This window comes from Artibeus jamaicensis, unplaced genomic scaffold (genome assembly GCF_021234435.1).
Source record: "Artibeus jamaicensis isolate MK-2021 breed Jamaican fruit bat unplaced genomic scaffold, CSHL_Jam_final contig_490, whole genome shotgun sequence".
Lineage (NCBI taxonomy): Eukaryota > Metazoa > Chordata > Mammalia > Chiroptera > Phyllostomidae > Artibeus > Artibeus jamaicensis.
The window spans coordinates 7,860,689-7,884,748 of NW_026521861.1; the positions used below are offsets into that span (position 1 = coordinate 7,860,689).

Here is a 24,060-nt window from a genome sequence, read left to right on the forward strand (position 1 = left end):
ATCCTTAACAAGTCATCATGCTACAAACTCAGAGATTGAACTGATTATCGCCTGAAGTGGACTGAGAAAACTTTAGGGAAGAAGAGAGGCCTAAACTAACCAGATTTAAAGGATGGAGTCGTTAGAACATGGTATTAAAGTGGAGTTAGGACATTATTTTACTAACAGTTCTTAGCGGGGGCACCAAGGTGGTGAACAGAACACTATACGGATATCAAGAATCATAAGACATTAAGTTTAAGCAAGTCATATCTCAGTGAGATGTGTGTAAAGTTAACTGCAATTCCAGGACAGGTCCACGGAGTGTCAGAGGGGACGCCAGTGGTGACGTCACAGCAGAGTCAGTGGAGGAGCCTTCGTGTCAGAGTCTAGGGATCTTATTTTTTCCTTTTCTTTTTTATTTTTCTCTTTGTTTTCCCTTCCCTTTTATCATTTTGGTTCAGGGTTTATAAGTCGAAGTTCAATGATTTGGGGGACTTTTCAGACAGGAATGGCATACAGAGAGACAGGATGGTGGAAACATGGAAGGTGCGGGTGTTTGTCGAACTCTAAGTGGACAGGTGTGTTGGCACTTACATACTGGTTAACGAGTCTTTGAAAGAGTCTCAGTGTGAGGGGTAAGTGCTTGAACTACAGGGGTGCTCGTGGTTACAAGGAGGAAGAGATCAATGAGACAAGTATCACCAAGGAAAGCTGGAGAAGATTCAACAACAGGTTTGATGTGGCGGGTCGGGATCCTGGGAAGAACGATGAATTCCCAAACCACCCACCCTTGTGGCTTGAGAAACATTCTGTCACAAGGAATGGAAGACTTCCAAGGTTGGGCTAGTTTGGTTTGTTCTTTATGCAATATTGAATGCCTGTTACATGTCAAACACCCTGTTGGGAATAGGGGATACAGCGATAAACAAGACAGACAAGGTTCCTCTGCTTGTGGAGACAGAAAATAGACTAAATAAAGAAAATGGTCCGATAACAGGAAGTGCTATGCAGAGAATTAACATACGGTGATTGGATAGGAGTAAGTAGGTGATTACTTTAGGTCGGGTGAGCGTCTCTGTGGGGACATTTAAACTGAAATCTGAATTGCGAAAAGGAGCAGTATATACTAAGATCGAGAGAAAGCATTCCAGGTAGAAGGAACAAGAAGTACAAGTGTCAGGTGAGAATAAGGAAAGAATGAGTGTGGCCGCCATTATGGTGTAGACTGAGTCTACACCATGAACATTATGGTGTAGATCTTGTTTTTCGAAGGAACAAGTAGAACAAAGTGAGGTTGGAAACACAGGCAGAGGCTAAGTTACATAGGGCTTCACAGCCGGGGTTAGAAGTGGGGAATTTATTCCAGCTTTGGAAAGTCATCTGAAGCTGGAGGATGATGTAGAAAGACCAATATAGATTCTCTGTGAAGAATTAATTGGGAGATTTCACAGTATAATTAGACAAAAGTAGGAATGTCCAAAGTCGAGGATCCAGTTTGGCTTGGGAAGAGGAGGAGGTCCAACTTTAGGTGTGCCAAGGTTGCCGAGAGAGTCGCCAGGACATTGCAGCAGTTGGAAATGTGTCCTGGAGCGGCTTGGAGAAGTACTCAAAGCTCGCACGTAGATTAAATAGTCGTACAAGAGGGTATAGGCAGAGAAGAAAATAGTGTAAGAAGAGAATTTCAAAGTGAGAAGAGGAAGACTGGTGAGGGAAGACCAGAGAAAGGAGAGCTGTCCTGTGAGTCTCCTAGACGCCACGGCAGGAGGGGGTGCTGGCCGGGATGTACAGCCGTGGCGGCAGGAAAGGCACGTCCCAGTGTTCGGCGGTCAGGGAGGAGTTAGCCAGTTTGGCTGGAATATGTATGTTGTGCAGTGAAAAGTGTACGTTGAACTTGGAAGGGCATGGAGAGTGGGAGATTAATGGTTGACTTTGAAATTTTGCCAAAAATTATATTATTTTGTATGGCTAACATGTTAAAACTGTTTCTTTGAATTAGTTAGCGGTGTTTAAGAATGAGAAGATACCACATTAGAGTGCTAACCTGGGGCTTCTCTTTACGTGTTCTGATGGCCCTGGACTCAGGTTCTCACATGATAACACCTGACCAAGGAGTCAGAGCTGTCCCTTCAAACCAGGCGTGTGCTCTCTGTAGCCTGCAGGCTGCACCAGCCCCAGTTTATGCGCTTGCACTAATTTCCTGGCCCCTGGAGGCCTTCAGTCTTGGGGCTCCTGCAAAACTTTGAGCAGGATAACAGTGAGGTTAAAGGTGGTGCTTTATAATCTGATGGCTTTATGCAGAAATGATTTACAAAGAGAGGACTTATACTCAAGGACATGAAAGAGAACGCCATTGCAAGGGTTACCTGTAAGGCTTGAACTCAAGTATGGAAATTACAGCCTTGGAATAAAAGCGACGGCATGTGGTATATACGGTCGTCTAGGAAAGGGTAAGAGGTACGAGTAACTGAGTGTTTGAGCCTGCAGGAATTGTAACACCATCAATATCAGAAGAAGGAGTAAGGAGAAGAGAGAAGATAAAGATTAGAGGAAATAAAATCACTTTTAGACTCTTAATTTTGTATGTTGTTATGTTGTGAGCAGTTCAAAACAGCAGGTTGAAGAAGGGACTGGAGGGTCAAAGAAGATCAGAGGTGAAAATCACGGAGTCACACAGAAATAACAGTTTGGAAACTTGAAAGTATATGTTTTCAGGGGGGAAGTAAAATGAGAAAAGAATGTAATGGAGGGTTGAGCTTTGGGAAAAGAGCCACAGTTGGGGATGAGAGACAAGAAAGGGCAGAGAACTTGCTGAAGGAGAATGAAGAAGCAGGTGCAAAGGGAACGAGAGGTCCTAGACAGGGTCTTACAGGCATGGAGAAGAATTCTAGGGAGTAGCTGGCAAAGGGTGTCAAAGGAAATGAAGTCTGAGCAGAAGTTGGACTTGATCAAAGTTGGACTCAGCAATTGAGTCATTAGAGACTTAAGACTAGTTTAAGCCAGAGTCCTGTTTAGATGTATTCTTTTCCATTCTAAATATTTTTTAATTCACACCCGAGAATATGTTTATTGATTTCGGAGAGAGAAAGCTGGGAGGGAGGGTGCGAGGGTAGTGGAGAGAGAAGGAGACAGAGAGAAACCTTGATTGGTTGCCTCCTATGTGTGTCCCAACTGGGGATTGAACCTGCAACTTTTTGGTGAAGAGAATGACGTTCCAGCCAGCTGAACCACTCAGCTAGGGTCCATCTTAAACGTTTTTGGATGGAATAAAAGTGAAAGGAAATGTTTAAAATGTTTAAGTTTTCTGTTGTGATCTTTTAATCATAAAATTAGCAATAACTTCAGTATTACCAACACTTTCAACAGTGGGGTCATGAGACCATTTTCCCCAATAGTGTGAGCCTAACTCCCTAACAAGTACTAGATAAAATAGCAAAAAAGATAGCTGATGCGTGTTTTTACTCTCAGTGTATTTCTCCCAAGGAAGTACTGAAACATTGTGTGGGCTGGTAAGTTTCAGATCATTATTGACAAAGTGGCACACTTTGACTCAGGCTGCTTCCTGGCTGCTAATTTCAAGGTAGCGATTACTTCACTAAGTCTCTTTCCACAACTTTTCTTCTTTTAGGTCTCGGCATGGTCACACCTATCAATGACCTTCCTGGGGCAGATACATCTTCCTACGTGAAGGGCGAGAAGCTTACTCGTTGTAAGCTTGCCAGCATGTACAGACTTGTGGACTTGTTTGGATGGGCATGCTTGGCAAATACATACATCTCAGTGAGTTCTTTGGCTTTCTGTCCCCCCACCCTCTGCTTTTTTAAATTCTAACTAGAAGGCAACTATATTTTTCTCACCTTTACTTGGAAATCCAGTTTTCAGACTTCATTTTCTAAACCTAGCATTCTAGATCACAGCCTGATCCTAATTTAAACCTTATTTCTGAGGGAGAGGCTGCAATGAATGCAACTTCTCCATTTACTATCTATAGAGGTCTTTTAATTAAGACCAGTAGTAGTACCACTACAGGAAGAAATCTTTCTGGCCGAACTTTGTCTCTCTGTGCTTATTGTATCTGAGCATCAGTGACATTAAAAAAGTATTTAGGGCAAGGAAAATAGAGGGAGTCAGTGAAGGGAAGTGTCCTCCCTGGCCTTTGTTTTTTTTTTTAATATATTTTTCCCAGTTGTGATCATTTTATTTTCATGTTGCCACACTTTATAGCAAAAATGATACCTGGAAGCAAAAAAGTATGATAATGTTTTGTGATGAAAATAGCACCGATGGGACATGCAGTCTTCCCACAACTCCCCTTTCTCCTGGCAGCTTCTGTTTCCGTCCCCACCCGAATTCTTTCCCAGGAAGAGACTGTATTCTCTTTCCTTTGCCCATTTTACCTTAACTTCCATGTTGTAAATCAAGAGTAAAGTCATGGCCGCATTCAGGTGAATAATACTGGCATTTGTTTTGCATGGATGTAGCTAAACCTTAGGACCCCCAAATAACACTTTTGTTAAGTCTAGTAGTTGAGAAACTAAGGTCAGAATGTTTTAGCAAGTACATGAGGTTTGAGGGGAGAAAACCTTTCAGGGAAAGTTTCATGTTGCACATCTTTAATTTCTGTTTATTTTTCCCCAGAGCTCTTATGTTTATTCCTAGTCATGTTTATCCTGCAAAATCTGAACACCTCACAGTAATTCCCTATTTTTTTTTCTTTCTCCCAGGTAAGAATAAGTAAGGAGCAAGATCACATTATAATAATTCCCAGAGGCCTGTCTTTTTCTGAAGCCACAGCCTCCAATTTGGTATAATTTTCATTCCTCTGTTACTTTTTCTATGCTTCTTTGTTCTTTTCTGATAGTGTTTTTAGCTTTTAGTACAGGATGTAACAATAAAAGGTGTGGGTGGGAAAACATTTATTAGTGAACAAAAAAGTTTGCGAAGTTACGTTGATTTATAAGAAAAAATTAGGGTTCAAAAAAACTGGGTAGTTGAAGAGACTAATAATGAGTTGGTCTTATCAGTTTAACCTTCCATGTTTTGAAGGGAATCTTTTCCGGGTTTTTCCACTCTGTGTACTCTGGAATTTTTTTTTAAATACCCATACAGTCCATCTGTATTGCATAGATTTAAACAAAGTTCAGTTGGTATGAGTGTGGGGTCTGCCCTTCTAGTGTTCCATTTTTCCGTGATTGTACTCCTAGTCGCTGCCGTCAGCCTCAAGCACGGCCGAACCGCACTGGTGCGGGGCACTGCCGTGTTAGCAAGTGGGAACTTTCCAGCCAGTTCCGTAAACGCCAGACTTGTCCAGACCGTCGGGGAAGAGCCTTAGTTATTCGGTTGCTTTGGAACTGTGCTTCTTGCTAACTACTAAGTTCTGTTGCAGACTACCAGTTTCCATAAAGTTTGATGGGAAGAAAGCCACACCCATTCTCGTAATCATCTATGGCTGCTTTTGTACTACAGTGGCAGAGTCGGGTGGTTGCAACACAGTCTGAAATATTTCCTCCCTGACCTTTGACAAAGTCTGCCACACCGAGAACACCATTTAACTTGGGGAACGCAGGCAAATTTTGATGCATGTGTACCAATTCAGCGTCTTCCTGATTTGTTTCCAGGTGAAAGTCAATATAATAGGAGAAGTGGTTGATCAGGGAAGTACCAACTTGAAAATTGACCACACGGGATTTAGCCCGCATGCTGCAATCTATTCCACTCGTCCTGATGTGAAGTGTGTGGTGCACCTCCACACCCTTGCAACAGCAGCTGTAAGTCCCTGACAGTGACTCTGGGAAGTGTGTCATTTTCATGACTCCCTTACATGATACTCTATGATCTGCACTCTTTCAGACTCAGCCATTTAAAATTAAATATGAAATATTAATCCTTTGCATACCTGGAAAGCAAAAGGCCCTTTGGTCCAAGTGCTACTATTATAGGAACTAACTGGAGAGATAGCACTTACATTTTTGAACTAATCAGTTTAATAATTGGGTCACTGAGTTCTTTGAAGCAAAGCTTCTTGCATAATACTTGACACAGAACTTAAATTGTGTTGTATCCCTTAAGTTCCCCTCCACCCCGGAAAAAGTGAACTAAAGTGGGAGGTGGGTTGGAATGGCGAACACAATGAATAGGCCAATGTTCCCTGAGCTGACTAAAGAATCAGGTTCCCATGAAAGTGTAATTAGTAACTGAATGTTATCGTGGCATGGACCCAATCATGCAGGTATCCTCCATGAAATGTGGAATCCTTCCAATTTCTCAAGAGTCCCTGATCCTGGGTGATGTCGCCTATTACGACTACCAAGGGTCACTTGATGAACAGGAGGAGAGAATCCAGCTGCAGAAAGTTCTGGGGCCGAGTTGTAAGGTATGCAGTAGAGTTTCTATCTAAGGAGCTATTTTTGTCGCTGTTGCTGTTGATGAAAACAGTGTGAGCTATGCCAGTTATTTAAAGTGATTGCTTTGGAATTCTATTTTAGGTGCTGGTACTCAGAAATCATGGTGTGGTGGCCCTTGGAGAAACAGTTGAGGAGGCTTTTTTAAATATTTTTCATGTGCAGCTAGCCTGTGAGACTCAGGTAGGAATAATTATCCAGCCCTCCTCCCTTTGTTCTGTTGCCTTGTTAATTGGCTTGTTGATTTGCATTTCGTGTTTTTGTATTTCCAGAGTCTTACTGGTTGGTGACTTTTGTTTTGTCTTTTAAGAGCAGTTCTGCTTTCCTTCAGTACAAAGCGTCAACTCAGTTACCTCCTGAGTTAAAAATAGGAAAGAAAGTTAAAATTCACCTATAAGCAGACCCCCAGACAGGTACTGATCTAAGTGCCCGGCGAAGATTATTTTCCCCATCATCCTACTTTCTTACCAGGACGACTGCACACCTCTCCGTGTTCATCCTCCAGTGGTGTGGTGCTGATTGAGACCCCAAGGCAGCCACCAGTCAGCCACCCAGGATCAGATGTGTTGTGGCCACATCTATGAATGTGTCGACACAGAAGCTTTAAGAACTCAGGCAGTATTCAACCTTTATTCCACAGTGTCAGCCTCATTAGTATAATAATAGGTTGAATATTTATTCTCCAGTTTTTTCCTCAGAAAACCTGAATGTATTTAATGGCTCTAATTTCCCTCTTCAAGAAAATCAAGCAGGTTCTCTTGAAGCTAGCGATAATAATCTTAATTTATTGGAAGGCCACAAAAGGGGGGACTTTTCCTACCAACTTGAACTTGTCTTAACCAGTTCTTTTTTTTTTTTTTTCTTTTGCTTGAATGGTCCCTCCTCTTCTCAAATGACACTATGAAGAGCTTGAGCCAAGATAAGAGCTGGGGCTTCCTCTGCCTCCATAGCCTTAAAAATCCGAAGTATAGTGTCTGTATTCCTTTAAAATTATAACTTTCAGCAAAAGTATAGCCATGGAAGACTGCAAGAAAATGACTTTGAAATTGAGCAAGAGAGTTCAGTTTCTTGAAATGTATTAAAAGGCATGTTTTCTGTCAGGGAGGATCAGAGGCCTGGCAAGTATGTTTTTCAGATAGATGGAAAAAGATACTTCAGCTGTCTCCTTTCATAAATGTGTTGCCTTGTTTTTGATGTTAGCAGCCTGAATAAGTATCAGATATATGCTGGATCAAAAGTGTGCCATTCCGAAAGTAAAATTCTCCTTGTAGTCTTCACAGTCTTGTGTCTTTGTGTATTTTGCATCGGTCGCAGGTGCGGGCAATAGCAGCGGCAGGCGGAGTAGACAATCTGCTTATACTGGATCTTCAGAAGTTTAAACTTTTCACTCACAACATCGCAGCCTCCGGAGGAGGAGGAGTCAACATGGGTTCCCAGCAAAAATGGAAGGTTGGCGAGCTTGAGTATGAGGGGCTGATGAGGACTCTGGACAATTTGGTAGGTGAAAAATGGAATGAAAACGTGAATTTCATACCTGCAGGTTCGAGAGCAGTTGCTTCCATCTCCCTTTGCTTTTGGAACATGCTCCTTACTCCTCTGGGACCGGAGTGTGACCCTGGGGTGGCATTCAGGGTGTAGTCTTACACATTTTTAAGAATCAAATAGTGAAACCTGCAGATGTCATCCTGTCTTAGGTTGTACCCTCTTCTACCAAGGGCTGGGGGCAGATTGCCTTCAGATGGAACAAAAACTTAAATGAGCACTGTGATTTGGCCTCCAGAAAAATGTTTCTGGTCAGCAGTTTTGAAATCACCTTTGTCAAGAACAGTTGTGTGAGTGGAAATCACATTGTCGTCAGCTGGAATCAGTTTTGACCAGATCTTGGAATCTGCTTAATTTCAACTCTGGTGTAGTGTGGGGTTTTGGAAGGATGTTTTCCCCTTTATTTGTTTTTCAACAAAGGAGCCTTTTGAATCATTTGTTTAAAGCATTGGAATCCAGAGGCTGTGTTTGGTACAGGTTTGATTGCTTCCAATGTGGTTTTTCCCTCCCTCAGGGCTATAGAACAGGCTATACGTATAGGCATCCTCTCGTTCGAGAGAAGCCTAGGCACAAGAGTGATGTGGAAATCCCAGCAACTGTGACTGCTTTTTCATTTGAAGACGACACGGTGCCACTCTCGCCTCTCAAGTACATGGCACAGAAACAGCAGCGTGAGAAAACCAGGTGGCTGAACTCACCTAATACGTACATGAAAGTCAATGTGCCGGAGGAGTCTCGGAACGGGGAAACCAGTCCCAGGACCAAAATCACAGTAGGCCACTATTTTACATGCTGTGCCTTTACTAATGTTTTGCCTAGTTACTCATGAATTGAATGTTCTATGTAGAAAATATTGGGGAAGTGGAGTGTAATTAACAATAATTTTATCACTGTCATTTATCAGGAATTAACTTGGTACAAGGCACTTTGTTCTGAGTACCTTACATGAAGTATCTCATTTAATTTCCATATGGAGAAGATTCTGTTCTTCTCCCCCATTTTACAGATGAGAAACTGTGGGACAGGGGAGTCAGGAAATCATTTGTCAGTGGTCAAGTCATGATTTGGGTGCAGGCATTCTGGCTGTGGAACCCAGTTCTTACCCACTACACGAGACTGCTTTGTAGTTTATATTGTAACCATCATTCAGTGCTAAAGAAGTTACCAATGTGCCAGAGTTTCAGGAATCACTGCACAAAGCTACCCTTCTATAACATCTCGTAGATAGAGAAGTGGGTTCTCGTATCTTTTTCAGCATTTTGCTTCAGATTTGGTTTAGTTTTAGAGCAAAGATATTCCCTAGATACTCAAAATTAGTTCATTCTATCACACACATCAGCAACATTTCTTACGGAAATGCCTAGGTATCAGTCTTTTTTTCCCTAGTCTGTATGATTCGTTATTTCCTAGTTAAAGAACATAATTAAACTGATAACATTTCTCAATTAATTTTATTGACAGACACTGCTGGCCATCATCCATCATTAATCTTGATGAATATTAGCCTTTTAATCTAAGGGATGTAAAGTGGGGTAAATAAGAATTCTATAAGGTTCTTCAATCCCTGTGGTTCTGTTATACTGTAGATTACTACCAAATTATCCCCTTTGTGAAATGCTGGTCAGGGCCTCGGCATTTTCTGTCAGCCAGAAATAAACACTGAAGTCTGGAAAACTAAATCTTAGAGATTCCTCGAGTCCTTTTTTGGCGACTCCTTAGCCATCTTCAGCTGAAAATTCAATGCAAGTGACAACTCTGAATGTGAGTTAATGTGAGATCAAGCTCTATGTCTGTGCTTGAAATATTTCCAGCATCATATTTAAAATGCCAAAAAGAGAAAATTTACATAGCAGCATAATGGAGTATTCATGTGAATATTAACAATTTTTAAAAGTGAATGCTGATCGTGAGCCCTTTTCTGACTCATGAGATTAAACACTAACTGACCACTAAATACTGGTGGGTGGAATTATTTACAATGTTGGCAGTACATGCACCCCCACCCCGAGTCAGTAAACAGAATTTGCCATATTTCCTTAACACAAAGCTTCATGCTAAAAAATCTTTTATTCTTTAGTGGATGAAAGCAGAGGACTCTTCTAAAGTTAGCAGTGGAACACCCATCAAAATTGAAGATCCAAATCAGTTCGTTCCTTTAAACACGAACCCAAATGAGGTACTAGAAAAGAGAAATAAGGTAAGACACGGTCTTCTGTGCTCAGGGGAGGCATTTTTATGCTGTTTTATGTTTAAATAATTCGTGATTGGATCTGATTAATACCAAGCTCAGGGGTTTGAATCCAGGAAAATTTATAATTTAATTCAGTATCATTTTAGCTTGTAACCAGTACTTCCGGCTCAGTGCCAGTCACTGGTGAGCAGGCTACACGAGGAAGAAGTAGTAAACATACGCCTGCTGTTAAGAGCTGTTGTATTAGTGAAAAATGTCGTCTTCTAACAATATAAGACACAAAAAATCACGTGTCAGGAAGGATGGGGGAGGTTACTGTGAGTTAGGGTGGTGACGGAGGGCTCTGTGGAGGCGAGAGTTAAAGAGGCTCTTACTCTGCTCTGGTCAGGTAGTAAAGGTCATCTGCTTTAGTTGCCCCAAGAACTTGTCCTCACTGTTTTCCAATGCAGATTCGAGAACAAAACCGATACGACTTGAAAACAGCAGGACCACAGTCTCAGTTGCTTGCAGGAATTGTTGTGGATAAGCCTCCTTCTGTAAGTCCATGAAGCAGTATGAACTCGGTTTTTCTTCTACCACATTAACGTCTTTGCTTTTTAAATTCAAATATATTTACTAAAGTGAATAATTCATGAGACTTAAAATGCCGCTTTCAGTTTCATTTCCCAGAGCAAGGACTTTCTTCTGGCAGTTCACTACCCTCATGTTTCTGAAGAGCCACGTTACTCTGCTTTTTCTCAGTTTGCCAACTTTAGACCTCATCTGTATTTCATCAGATCTTTGTCATCAGCTGGACCATTATTTTATGCATCAGTAAAAGAGAAACAACTCTGACAGTTACAACAGGAGGAAGCCATCAATCATAAGAAGAAGCCCCATGTTAGAGATGGGGAAATGTGCGTCTTAGGTTCAGTGGAAGACAGTAGTGACTTCTTTTATGGCAACTGAGGGTTTGGCCTGTTAACACAGTGCTCCCCCTTTTCATTCTCCCAGTGAGGTATACAGTTTTTGTGGGGTTTTTATTTTTAGTTAAATCAGCTTTTATTGTTTATATTATTAACATTTACTGACAATTGAGATAGTATCCTGTGAGTATAAAACTTTCTTATACAACTTTCCTTCCCCCAGAGTTAATAATTATCTTCTTTATTCATTGGTTTAGTGTTTTAGTACATTGGCTTAGTTCTTCCCAAACTCTTCAACAGAATTATAGAGTTCTTTATATTATTTTCCATGGGGTCAAAGGTAACAGGTAATCTCATTTCCAACGCCCTGTCTTTCTGGTCCAGAACCGGACTGGTGGCTCTTCAGGCCGGCTGCCCAGGTTCATCTTCAGGATTACTGTGCTTCTCACCCTCGTAGTATCCGGTTTCCTGCCCCCCATGTCTTCCACTTTGTTGGTTCACTCTTTTTTCACTGAGCACATCCTGTCCTAGCTTTGTGAAAAAGTATCCATAGGAGGTAACCTTCTGAAGTCCTGTATTCTACCTTTAAATGTGCACATCATGGACACAGAATTTTAGATCAGAAGTAATTCCCCCCAAAATAGGAAAAATACCACTCCGCTGTGCCCTAACTTCATGTTCTTGTTGAGAAATAGGAGAGTTAGTGATTTGTGTACCTTTGTATAGATCACTTTTTTCCTTTGGGACCTTTTTTTACATCCCTGCTTTTCTGAAATTTTATGCCGGTATACTTTGTAGTAGATTTTATTTTAGTCATTGTTCCTAGCATTTAGTGACCCTTTTTAATCTGCAGGGCCATAGCCTTCTGTTTCTTTTTATGCCAGGATATACTGTTAGTTGACCTCCTTGACTGAACCTCTGGTGTTTTCTTTCCTACTTGCCATCTCTTTATCTTTTTATCCTTTCCTAGGAGATTTGCTCGACTTTATTTTCTGACCTTTCTATTTAATTTTCTATTTTGGTGTCTTTCTATTAATTTTTAAGACTTATCTCCTGAGTGTTGCGTCTTATTCAGACTTTTAGCTTGTCGCCCTTTTCAGCTCTTCTTCACCACCACCTGCTGTGGTACCTGGTCCCTCTCGTTTCTGAGCCGTTCTGCAGGGCACGTGAGGATGCTTCTGACTCGCATCCTTCGCAGGGCTGACATTCTGCTTTCTCGGCTTTGCTACCCACTCTTCCACCCGCTTTCTTTCCAGCTTCCAAACACGTGTGAGTGTTTCTCACCCTCTGTTGTTCCCTCTCCCATTCGTTTTTCCTGTAAGTTTACACCAGGTCTGCTGTTGTTCCTTTACTGTCATTTTAGTAAGGTTTTGGAAAGGATTTTTTAAAAACGCGTGGGTTCAATCTGCCAGGTAAAGTCTCATTAATTCCTTTCCTACAGCAAATACCGGTTTATTTTCATAGCAAGCATAAAGAAGTTCTTTCGGGACCATTATGTCTTTCTAATCCTTTTTCACAAAGGCTTTTTGAAATGCAGCATTTCTTGGTTTTTAAGATATTTCAGAGTTATACGAAGCTTATTAGACCTTGGCTTAGTTTATTTTTTTAAGAAAGGGGTATTGAAATCGACATCTACAGGCTTATTGAGGAAACATCACTGGCAGTTTTAGTCCATTGGATCAATAGTGTGAAAGCACTAATCTGATATATTTTAAACAAAGCATGTTGCTCTGTCACTTTTATGATTGTTATAAGGTGTCACAAACATTGTATATACATTTGTGTGTGTGTGTGAACTTGTGTATATGTGTAAACATATATATATAAATATACACATATAAGAGAAGCTGTTGATAATGAGTCAGTGTTTTTCTCTGCAAGACCATGCAATTTGATGATGACGATGTTGGCCCGCCGGCTCCCCCAAACCCCTTCAGCCATCTCACAGAAGGAGAACTGGAAGAGTATAAGAAGGCAGTTGAACGTAAACAGCAAGGCCTGGAAGGTCAGTTCATGTTTAGATGAAGCCTAGGATAACCACACTGTTAACAGCAGAGCACCTGGAGTTAGATGATAGGAGGCGGTCAGTGTGTTTCAAAATGTGTCTTTGACAGCTGATGGTTCCATGTCATCTCTCCCAGCCCTGAGTGCAGACAAGGCTGAACTTCAAGGGGCTACCACAGGCCCTTTATTATGTTAACATGTAGGGAAAACAGTTTTCCTCAGAAAACAGTCTGGTTTGTAGCAAAAAGTCTTCTAAAGTAAAGTGAAATCCCCAGATAAATAAAGAATTCCTAGCTAAGTAGATATCAATATATATTAAAAGATTTAATCATTTCAGAATTTGTGGCTTTTTAAAAACTTTTTACTTTGACATAAAAATTGTAGATTCACAAGTATGTGGCTTCAATGCTTTGTAAAATTTCCATTGTTCCTGGATGTCTCAAGGAACAATGGAAACGGAACAATATTGAATGTCTCAATATTGTAATCTCAAAATCAAAATGTAAAGCAAACTGCTAGAATTTTGATGTGACTTTCCTGAAGCACATGGCACTCTAGGTTGAGTTCTTCTGACTTCAGGACCCTCAGTAAGGGTTATATTTTAGAATTGTTCATGAAAGCACCCAGCTAGAATAGTAGGTCCCATTTTTCTCAAGAATAAGAGATTCTTTAAAGCAAGGGCTCTTAAATTTTGGTTCTTCGAATAAACTTCAGACAGCCTATGAACCATCGTAAAAATACATGCTTAATTGTGTGTGACATACATTTGAGGGAAGAGGGTTCAGGGTGGGGACAGGAGGTCTGTGGCCCCAAAGGAGGGTGGGGCCTCTGCTTTAGAGCATCCACAACGCAAAGTTGAATTTTTTTTACCCAAAACAAAACAGAACCAGTAGTTAAAGGATTTTGTCCGTGTTAGATACCAGAGAGGAAGAACTAATGACATTGGGATCATCCAAAGAAGTTTTTATCTGTGTGTTAGTGTCTTTGTCACCAAAGGGAGTCATCCTGACTCAGTGTAATTATACTAAGTGCTCTAAGTGGTATTATTGAATTTGTTATTCTAACATAAAGATGGAAACTTTTTCTGTTTCTGTATTTTATAAAATGTCCCTCTTTAATCTCTCGTTTTTTGAAAGCCTAAAGATGCCAGGTAACAAATACTGTACTCTAGCACATCACCTTTTACATATAACTTTGTAGTTTCTTCCACATTCATTATGACCTTCAGAATTAGCTCACTAATATTGCTGTGGCAGGGATCACTAATTGGATATTGTTCAAAAATTCAGTGAAGCATTTTGCCTCGCTAATGTGTGTAGCATCATTGGTGAGGCTTCATAATTCTTTTCACCTGGCTGTTCAGTGTATTCTGTTCTCTAACACCCCAGCAGAAGCTGAATGTGCACATATTTGCCTGGGCTAACAGTAGCCATGCTTCTTTAGTAAGCATGTATATAGAATTACTATTAGCAGCCAGGAATTCTTAACACATTACCTTTCTCCTAATGCACAATTATCGATGCATGCTCAGCCATTGCTGAGTTTCTCATCTCTGTGTACACAGGCATTTGATGTATGCACTAACCTTCCTGAAATCCTATGCTGCTTTGTTTTGCATGGCTTTTAACTAAACTCTTATCCAACAGATGCTGAGCAGGAATTACTCTCAGATGACGCTTCATCTGTTTCACAAATTCAGTCTCAAACTCAGTCACCGCAAAATATCCCTGAAAAATTGGAAGGTATTCCATATAATTTCCCATAGCATTCACTAAGTTAAACTTAAGAATCTGTTCCTCTTTCATTTGTGTTTATGTAAGGAAATGGAAAACCTGATTGCAGTAAGTTTGCCATGGATTGTACTTAAAGCTCCCAGTTCTTTTATATGTTTCATGAAGTGGGGCACTACTTTTATTTAGTGTTTATATTGACCTGCCTTAATCTGGGTTTTGATAACTCATAGTTCTTAAGAATTTGTGAAATTAAAATTGGTTTGTCATAGGTCTTTTACCAGAAGCATGAAACCTTTTCAATTTAGATTCCCAAATGACTCCAAAATTAAAGGAAAATATATGTTGTTTTCCTCATTTATATTGACTTGAATTAGAGTGAAATTGTCAAGTCATCAAACTGGACTTAATCTCGCCTTCGTTTTTTGCTCTAACAACTTTGTTCCCTTCCCCTTTATACTGCTTAAGAAAAATTGCCTCATTAATAGATCTTTGTCCATTAAAAAATAATGATCTATCTTTATTGGAATAAAGTAATGACTTAGTATCTTGCTAAAACATTTGAGTTCTGTAAAATAAAGCAAAAGACATTAACTGTGCAAAATAACCAAAAAACTCTCCCTTTTTGTAGAAAACCACGAGCTCTTTTCCAAGAGCTTCGTCTCCATGGAAGTGCCTGTCATGGTCGTGAACGGCAAGGATGACATCCATGATGTTGAAGATGAGCTTGCTCAGCGAGTGAGTAGGTTAACCACAAGCACGACCATAGAAAACATCGAGATTACCATTAAGTCTCCAGAAAAAATCGAAGAAGTCTTGTCACCTGAAGGCTCACCTTCAAAATCTCCATCCAAGAAAAAGAAGAAATTCCGCACTCCTTCTTTTCTGAAAAAGAACAAAAAAAAGGAGAAAGTCGAAGCCTAAACAAAGTCTTTTTATAGTTGTGATTACGATGTGACGTTGCACATTTCAGTACCACATTTAAGTTGATCATTAACATGCAGTGGTAGGTCAGGTTCGGGGTACGTAGCAAACTGGACTCTGAGAACTGGAAAGGGGTTTACTAAAAGAAACACGCATTATGAAAAAAGCTTTCAAATTCATCTCTGATTTTATATGTCAAAAAAGGCTTTGAGTTTTTAAACAGCTGCTAGTTTCGAGTAGCTCTACCCTCATGAAGTGTTACAGTTCACCACAAACAGCTATCTGTCTGAAATACTTCGGGCCTTTTCTATGGTATCTGTTGGAAAGAAATTACCAGGAGAAAGGGAGAAAATTTTTCCTTTCTCCGCACCTGCTTCACTTGGTAATCAGATTATACTTTTTTATTCCTATCGACCGTACCTTTTTGGTTCCCATTGTTTCAATGGGCATTAACAAAATGCTTTAAAAAGCTTCTAAGAATCTATAGGGTTAGTATACACTGGCACATAATTTTTTTAAAAAAATATATAAGAAAAGATTCATTTGAAATTTTATTCATAGTATAAAATTTCCTCACCTGAAGTAACTTTGTTTGCCAAAAAAAGGTCATTTTAGTAAAATATAATTTTTGAAAAACTTCCTTTTTTATTAGTTTAGAAAGCCCCTTATTTTTCAGCAAAGGGGATTTTATACACATAACATGGGTTATTTAGTTAAACTCTGGCAAAAAAAAAAAGATTTTTGTATGTTGAGATGTTTGTATACCATTCAGTATAAAAATGTCATAAGCCTATTAGCCAATCATTTAACAATAGAGCAGATTTGAGGCTGCTTGGTACTAAGTAAACTCAAATATAATTCAGGAATCCAGGGACTTGGTATGAAACGGGGTTAGAGGATTTAAAGGTATACCTTAACTAAGTCCATTTTTGAACCATATAATGTATTTTTCTCTTAGTATTGCTCACGAATGAAGAAGCTCTCATGATAACCAAAGGAAAAAGGAAAGAATAAGAAAGTGAAAAATGAAAGGAACAAAAGGGGTGTCACATACAGGAGAATTCTAGATCGATAATGACTCACAGTCAACAGATTTGAAGTCTAATTTATTCGAAACGTCCCAAATTTCTAAAATTCTGCTTCTCTTCCAAAATCATTGTATTTCTTGGTTGATAGTTTGGTTTTGAAGGATCAAATCCTTTTAACTGATGGATGTTTAGAAGGCAACACTAGAAGAAACCAGTAGGTCTAACCCCCGTCCTCCAGTGAGGAAACTACCACTTGTTGATTTTTTACAAATGTTTATCTTTTTAGTTAACTTTCTTTCTAATGTAAATACAAATTTAAACCTAGGCTTAATATAGTTTTTCCCCCCTTCACCCATGTCACAAATCAATGTAAAATCAATGATCCAAAATGGTCAGTGGGTAAAAACAATCCAAAGTGTTTCTGGAGGGTGAGTTGGCATGTAAAACGTTCCATTGATCACAGTGTTTTCCGGGCTGGTTCTGTTTGACCGTATGTGGATGTCGATGCAGAGTTGAAACAGAGCCGGAAATGCATCCTAGATTTCACTAACTACTGGAATCAGTGTTTTAATCTCTTAGTGGAAGACTTTCAGTTTAATTCTGTACTCGAGGATTTTCTTTATGTTCTGTGTCATTTATGTTGTATTACAATGTATGTAGAAACAGTAACCTGTGAACTATGCTTTTCCATAACTTTTTAAAAATATATATATCTTAAATGAATGCAGTGTGCATTAATATTTTTTAAACTACAACAGTGAACTATTTGCACCTTTTGCTAATGCCTCTATTTACTTGCTCTGGCATAAAGAATGAGCCAATGAACTTCTGTGTCCTGTGGAAAATGTATAAATGTTATCTGATATTGCTCTTAGATGTAATGCAAATTAATGTTAAATCACAAATAAACAGTATTTTAAATAGATGGATTTGGTATCATGACCTTTCAATTCGGAGTAGTAACTTAGCCTGAATTATTTTGTGGGCTGAGTTTTTTACTGTAATGAGATTTTGAAATAGGATTGATGCTTCTGAATAAGGAATGCCCTGATAAATTTATTTTCAAATTAGTTTAAAATTAACTACATAAAACCTTCTTGTTCCAGCTTGTATTGAAAGAAATATACCCCAAGTGACCTATTTTTTTTTGTCTTGATATAGAGTATAGTGACTTTAACTGTGTCTTTGAGACCTTTATAAAGACCTTTCAAGGATTTAGGATTCTCAGTCTCTGTTCCCTTCAGATCTAAGGATATAGAATAGAAAATGCTACAGAATAGGTGCTGAGTTTATATACCCTTCTCTTTGATTTTGATGTAACTGCAACAATAAAGAAAATAGCAGGAAGAATGGAAAATAGGTTACAATTCCACCACGTTAAAAACATTCACCCTGGCTGGTGCAGCTCAGTGAATTGAGCAGCAGCCTGTGGACATTCCCTGGTGAGTCCCTGGTGGGGCACATGCCTGGGTTTCCAGTGGGTCCCCAGTTTCTCTTGTTTCTCTCTCAGTTTTTTTTCAAAAATTTTTACTACTTTCCAGCTCTTGTTTAGTTGTATTTGTATTGCCTGTATATTGGTTATCATGATGTTAGTGGAATTTTATTCTGGATTTTTTCCCTTCTTAGCATAGCATAATCCATCCTAGAAGATGTTTGAACTAAATCCCTCACATAAGTGATTTCTTGTGATTTTTTTCTATTTTGTCTTAAAAATAGAGTATAAGAGGGGAAATCATGTTGATTGAGGGTTCTGGTTATTTGAAGTTTCTACTATAATTACCCATTATAAAAATGAAGGGTTGGAGCAGAGAAGAATAGATTCATAGTCTTGAGCATATTTAATTATTACCTTGGCTTGTAAATAAGCCTGTGGCGAAAAATTGCTGTTTTAGGAAGATATTCATTTCAAAAGTCCCCTGCATAAAGCAACAAAGATAATTATCTTCAGTACTCACTTGAGAGTCGATAGCATGAAAGATGATGTTGCCTGTACCTTTTTCTCTATTGATTATTATTTTCATTCAGCAAGGAATAAAGAGAACCAAATGGATCAGTTGTGACTGCATTGGTTTCTCTTAACATTAACTTTATTTTATGTAGGAGACACATAAAGGCAAGCTTTTAACTCATGGGTGATACATACACATCTAAGTCACAATGTTGGCTAAACCAGGTTTTAAAAAGAAGTCTTTGTGGCCACTAGAGGGTGCAAGAGACCTCACAATCCAGTATGTTTCCAGTCATTGCACTTCACTTCCGTTTATTGGTCTGTAGACACCACCATGTTTGTTGTGAAACGCCCAGAACTTGGAACTGAAGACATTTCCTTCGTTGCGTACGTATCATTCTCCTCACTGGGCTGTTTTGAACTTTGTTGTCCAGTACAAATAACCACTAGCAGGGTCTCTGATGTTTGTAGAAAAGACATTGAAATTTTTTTGAGGTGTAGTTTCAGAAAGAACCCAGGATAGAAAATGACTCCTGGAGAGTTTTCATGCCTCTGAGTGGCAATGTAATACCTCTTTCAAAATAATCGGCTTTCTTTTCCTGAGGAGAGGACTGATAACAGCTGTCACCTGATGCCCTGCGTGTACCAAACGTGATGCTGTTTTTCGTGTTGCTTCATTAGCCTTCCCCAAATCCCAGCAAAGTGACATCCCCCATCTTGAAGCGAATGAGGCCAGGGCTTGTACAAAACAAAAAGGAGATGCAAGAATTGCGCCCATAGAAATTCAGATTTCTAAAATTTTTAGTGCTGTTTGTGACCCAGACCCTGTATGGCTAGAGTGTACATTCTTGGGGATGTTTAGGAAAAGGCCATCTCCTCCGCTTGGACAAAAGTCCAGCCATGGTGACTTCATGTTTTGATATAAGATGGGATATAGATTGGGGATAAAACATTGACTTTTGATCTAGAAGACTTATTTTTTTTCCAACAAGTTACTCCAGGAATGAAAAAACTGGTGAATACCGCGAGAGTGGGAATGACCTGTGGTAATGATATCTACCATCTTTTAGGACACAGACCGGCTCTTGAATCTTCAGCTTGACACCTGGAAGATGAGGTATTTGTACCTTTGCTTAAGATGTAAAAAGACTTGGATAGAAACCCTTTATCTCGTACTTTGTTTTCTTTTTGTTTCCAGTGTTAGGGGCGGAGAGAGACATTCTAAGGAAAGTATTATTTTAAAAACCTGAAAAGACTTTAGTGAATGAAGTAGTTTTAAAGATGAGAAATATACTGTAACTACTTACAGCTTTATTTAAATGAATACACTTGGAGATGATTTTTCTTGGAGGAAAAAACTTATGTATGTGCCAGAGATGAGAACAAGGATAAGCCTCTGAGGACTTTTCACAGAAAAAACTAATTTGCAAATTCAGTATTTTTTCAGATATTTTATTTCTGAGATGATCGGTAGGGGGCAATCCTGGGTCAATCTAAATTTAGTTGTAGTTAATTGAGGGAACCTCCTTGAAAATACCTTTGAGCTTGGATTGAGAACTTCATTCCGATGCTGGATGCAGTTTAAGGTTGAAGAGAGTTTATAGATCCCGATGACTACATTCGTTCCTTACAGCCTCGTTGCCCTGCTCTGGCTTAGGAAGAGGCAGTCCTCCAGAGGAGCCGTGTCGGCCTGTACAACACAGCTCGGAGTTGCCTGCACCAGGATTCAAGCAAAAGTCTAAGGTCTGCACCCCAAGCTTTTCTACTCCACAGTCTCCCTTGAATGCCCATCAATCATAACCTAGGAATACATTAATGTAGGACACACATAGATAAATATGTTCTTCTAAATTTCTCTGCAAATTCACATTTAGAACTTCATCATGGGAATAATGCAGGAGTAAGCCTGATTCTTATCAATAATCATTTTTCGTAAAATTTGAAGTCTGTGAGATGATCTTTGAAAGTCTTGTGTATAGTTTCTTGAGTTAGTCATCATGCTGAGTTCCTTACTGCTGCAACCTGTAATATTTTAAATGCTGGTTATACCTTAAATGGCATACTGGTACCTTTGGAATTCTATAGCAACAACAACAAAAAAAGTAATATCTTTTATTTAGCAAAAAAATAAATGGATATAATCCAGTTCACAATTATTTTTAAGGCCTGTATCATTTCTGGGTGGGTGAGTCTTGACCGAAGTAATAGTGAAGGTTATTGATTATTCTAGTTTTTGTTTTATTGCTACATAAGCTACTTCAGGTTTTGTCCTCTCCAAGGCTGGTCTTGACATCTGTTATAATATCTTATTTTTTATAATCTCATATTTTCAGTCCAGGTAACTCCTGTCACTAGACAAAGTAATAGTTCCTCGCTAAACTCCATACCTTAAAATCAGTAGCATTGATTTATTAATCTAATTTCGATATGGACAGAAGAATATGAAGTTCCTAAGAAATTCTAAAAATATTAGACGTGCTTTTGAAATGACAAATAAGAACACACGATCTCATAGACACGATCTCATAGACACGATTTTCCCTCATTGTGTGTCTGTTTAACCAGACTGCCCCTCAAAAGCCCGGGACATATATGTGTGAGCCCAATGGAGAGACCAATTTGGGGTGTTAATTAAGTGGACTTCTTAGACCAAACAATGTCTTGGCTGGTTGCTATTTAAACTTGAGATTTTTTGTGAGAAAAATGTTGGATTTCCCAAAGCTGTAATATCCTAATAGATGGCCATGGAAGTGAGGAAGTAGTATGGTTATAAAACCCAGAAGTTCAGAGGTAGACTGTTCTGTGGATTTCCCACTGGCTCTCTCTACTTAAATAATCTTTTCTGAGTTTAAAAATAAAGTCGGTGGCGACAATCCCAGCCTGGACCTGGAGCTGCAGTGTCCCTAAACTCTTCAGTGATTTTCCAGACTAGTCCAGTGTGTGTCCTTACCTAACATAGGGCGTTTTCTTTCATGAGCAGGGTTTAAATGAATTGCTTTTTCTAAAAGCAAGAGCTCCTGGTGATTCTGCTTGAGCAGGAGCTCTGGAGGAAGTCGTTGTTGCACTCTACAACTCACCCCTTTCCTGTTGAGTAACGCTCCGGAGCTGGATTTCAGCAGGGACCGGTGTGATAGACTTTGACTTCAGAACAGATGACCTCCTGACAGTTTTATGAGGGCACACGAGATACAGCCAGTTTGTTGGCAGGCGAAGGCATAGGCATATTCTTCCAAAAGTGTTTACTGAACTAACAAGTTAAGGTTAAACATTACTTCCTACCTGACTTCTATTTTGGATATTTGTTTCAATTGTTTCAACTAAAATAAAGGTCATTTGAGGCTGCTAAGACAACCAAAAATGCTTTCTAAAGATTATCTACTAGTCCACAGTGGGAAGAGGTGGCGGGAGGGGGGCTCCCTCTGCACCCGGATGTTTGGGTGTGTTAAGCCTTTTAAAATATGTTGTGTGGTAATTGCGAGGTGTTTTGTTTCTAAAATGTCTTTTAAATAGGTTCATATTTTAGCACCATGTAAATGAAATGATTTTGTAAACGCGTATAGTCTTAACGTCTCCATTTTGACCTTTAGGTTAATATGGACGAGACTGCGTGCACGGACACTTGCTGAAGGCAGGCTGAGCGTGGCTCAGTTCACTGCAGAGGAGCAGGGCAGACTGGGTGGGGCCAGCTCTGGAATTCTACCCACGGAGCAAAGTCAGGCGGCGGGGGAACAGCTTGAGCCGAAGCCGCTAGTAGGAAGTCCAGCCCAGCAGGTAGAACATGGGATCTGGAAGACGTGGCAGTCACCCAAAAACACAATCTGGTGAAGTCATCTGTGTTGGGGGGAGTGGAAGTCCCGATCAGGAATCCTGTCCAGAAAAGCGGGACTGCAGAAGTCTCATGGTGCACGTAGGCGCCCCAGCCACAGGCAAAGCTTCAAGAGCAGCGCTTCCTCCACTTCCTGTGGGGCAATGGCAAGATCGGGTGGGACCTCAGGCTTCAGGGGCCCAAGAACAGATTATTGGGACAGGACCTCAGACGTAAGGAGAATGACAGATGGGGATCCTCTTAGAGCTGAGGTATGCGATACTGCTCAGTCCCAGGCGTCGTTCAATGCTCAGAGCCAAGACACAAAGTCATGACTGGCCTGGAGACCGGTACAGCTTGATGCTGAGTAAGTTTTAGAGTCTAGAGCTACCGCTGCCTTAGTTCTTCCTGCCTCTTCAGGACCAGTCCCAGAGACCACAACCAGGTAAGAAGCTCAAGTGGCCCCAGCCTTTGGGGGAGAAGGAACCTGACCTCCGCAATAAAAGCAGCCCCACATGACAAGAGCCTCGGTCCCATAAGAGTCCTGCCACAGGGCAGCAGGAATGGGCTACGGACATTTCACAGTGGAACCCACCTGGAAGGACCACACGACTAATGAACAATGGCCCAGTGCCACTCAGATACTAGTTGTACAGGTGGCCTTATATTTCTTGCAAACTAATCGTCCCTGTCAGAAGGCACAATTTCACCACGGAAAAAATGAGCTCCAGTGATGCCTCTGGCTCCCCACCTGGGAGTCTCTATAAGATGTTCCTCCAAGTACTAATTGGATAGAAAAGAACCAAAGGCAGTGGTCTGTGTTTCCTCCTCCTCCTGCAGTAAATGAGCCTATGATTTTAGACATAGAAAAGCAGCTTCGATGCTACATGATATTTCCTCCATAACCCTCTGGTTGTGGGAACAGTCTTTTGCCCCTGAGTCGGAAGACCCCTCTGACTCATCTTGCCACAATCGTGAAGATAATGACCTCTGAGTTCACTCCTCAGCCTGCTACTACAGAGAAAGGCTTCCTGGGGCCCTCACCTGCAGGAGCCGGATCTGTTGTCATCGTCCATGTGAATCATCCAGCCTTCTATTCCAGCAGCTGCCATAAAACACCCGTCCCTACTCCCTGGCAGACAGCCTCTTAACACCCACCTCCCTTCACCTAAGTCCCCAGCAGAGGGCTTGCTGCCTTCCCAGCTCTCCAGGTACTCTCCCCTGATGGAGGATGTTTCTTTCATCAAAATGACTTTCTTCCACCCTGGCTGGTGTGGCTCAGTGGATTCAGTGCTGGCCTGCGAACAAAAGGTTTGCCAGTTCGATTCCCAGTCAGGGCATATGCCTGGGTTGTGGGCCAGGTCCCCAGTAGGAGGCACACAAGAGACAACCACACAAAGATGTTTCTCCCTCTCTTTTCTTCCTCCTTCCTCCTCTCTCTAAAAAATAAGTAAGTGAAATCTGTTTTTAAAAATTACCTTTTTCCTCGACCAAACTCCAGTAGCACCTTGGGATCATACTTATCTCAGCCTGTCTTAAGTTAACTATCGATTCTGTGTCTGTCTCCCCTGTAAGACTGTGAGCTCTGGGAACACGGAGACCG

The 24,060-nt window shown here is 40.3% G+C and overlaps 1 protein-coding gene and 1 long non-coding RNA gene across 6 annotated transcripts in view; both read left to right on the top strand.

Moving 5' to 3' along the window:
- The window catches only part of ADD3 (adducin 3), a 126,477-nt gene extending 108,848 nt beyond the window's left edge, over nt 1-17,629 (top strand). For 4 of the 5 annotated variants that reach the window (XM_037165591.2, XM_037165589.2, XM_053668451.1 and 1 more), the window contains exons 4-15: nt 3,608-3,759; nt 4,704-4,784; nt 5,598-5,747; nt 6,209-6,352; nt 6,465-6,563; nt 7,695-7,877; nt 8,437-8,694; nt 10,000-10,119; nt 10,563-10,649; nt 12,900-13,023; nt 14,669-14,764; nt 15,384-17,629. In XM_037165591.2, the coding sequence (XP_037021486.1) occupies nt 3,608-3,759; nt 4,704-4,784; nt 5,598-5,747; nt 6,209-6,352; nt 6,465-6,563; nt 7,695-7,877; nt 8,437-8,694; nt 10,000-10,119; nt 10,563-10,649; nt 12,900-13,023; nt 14,669-14,764; nt 15,384-15,676 (1,787 nt within the window). In that variant the 3' untranslated portion in view covers nt 15,677-17,629. The remainder of the gene's footprint in view (nt 1-3,607; nt 3,760-4,703; nt 4,785-5,597; nt 5,748-6,208; nt 6,353-6,464; nt 6,564-7,694; nt 7,878-8,436; nt 8,695-9,999; nt 10,120-10,562; nt 10,650-12,899; nt 13,024-14,668; nt 14,765-15,383) is intronic. The other variant, XM_037165592.2, reaches the window with a different exon arrangement.
- A 1,338-nt stretch (nt 17,630-18,967) lies between these two features.
- Nucleotides 18,968-23,734, top strand: LOC128627930 (uncharacterized). The gene is made up of 4 exons (XR_008392224.1): nt 18,968-19,039; nt 19,645-19,769; nt 20,286-20,395; nt 22,240-23,734. It is a non-coding gene; the product is annotated as an uncharacterized LOC128627930 (long non-coding RNA).
- Nucleotides 23,735-24,060: the final 326 nt, after the last annotated feature.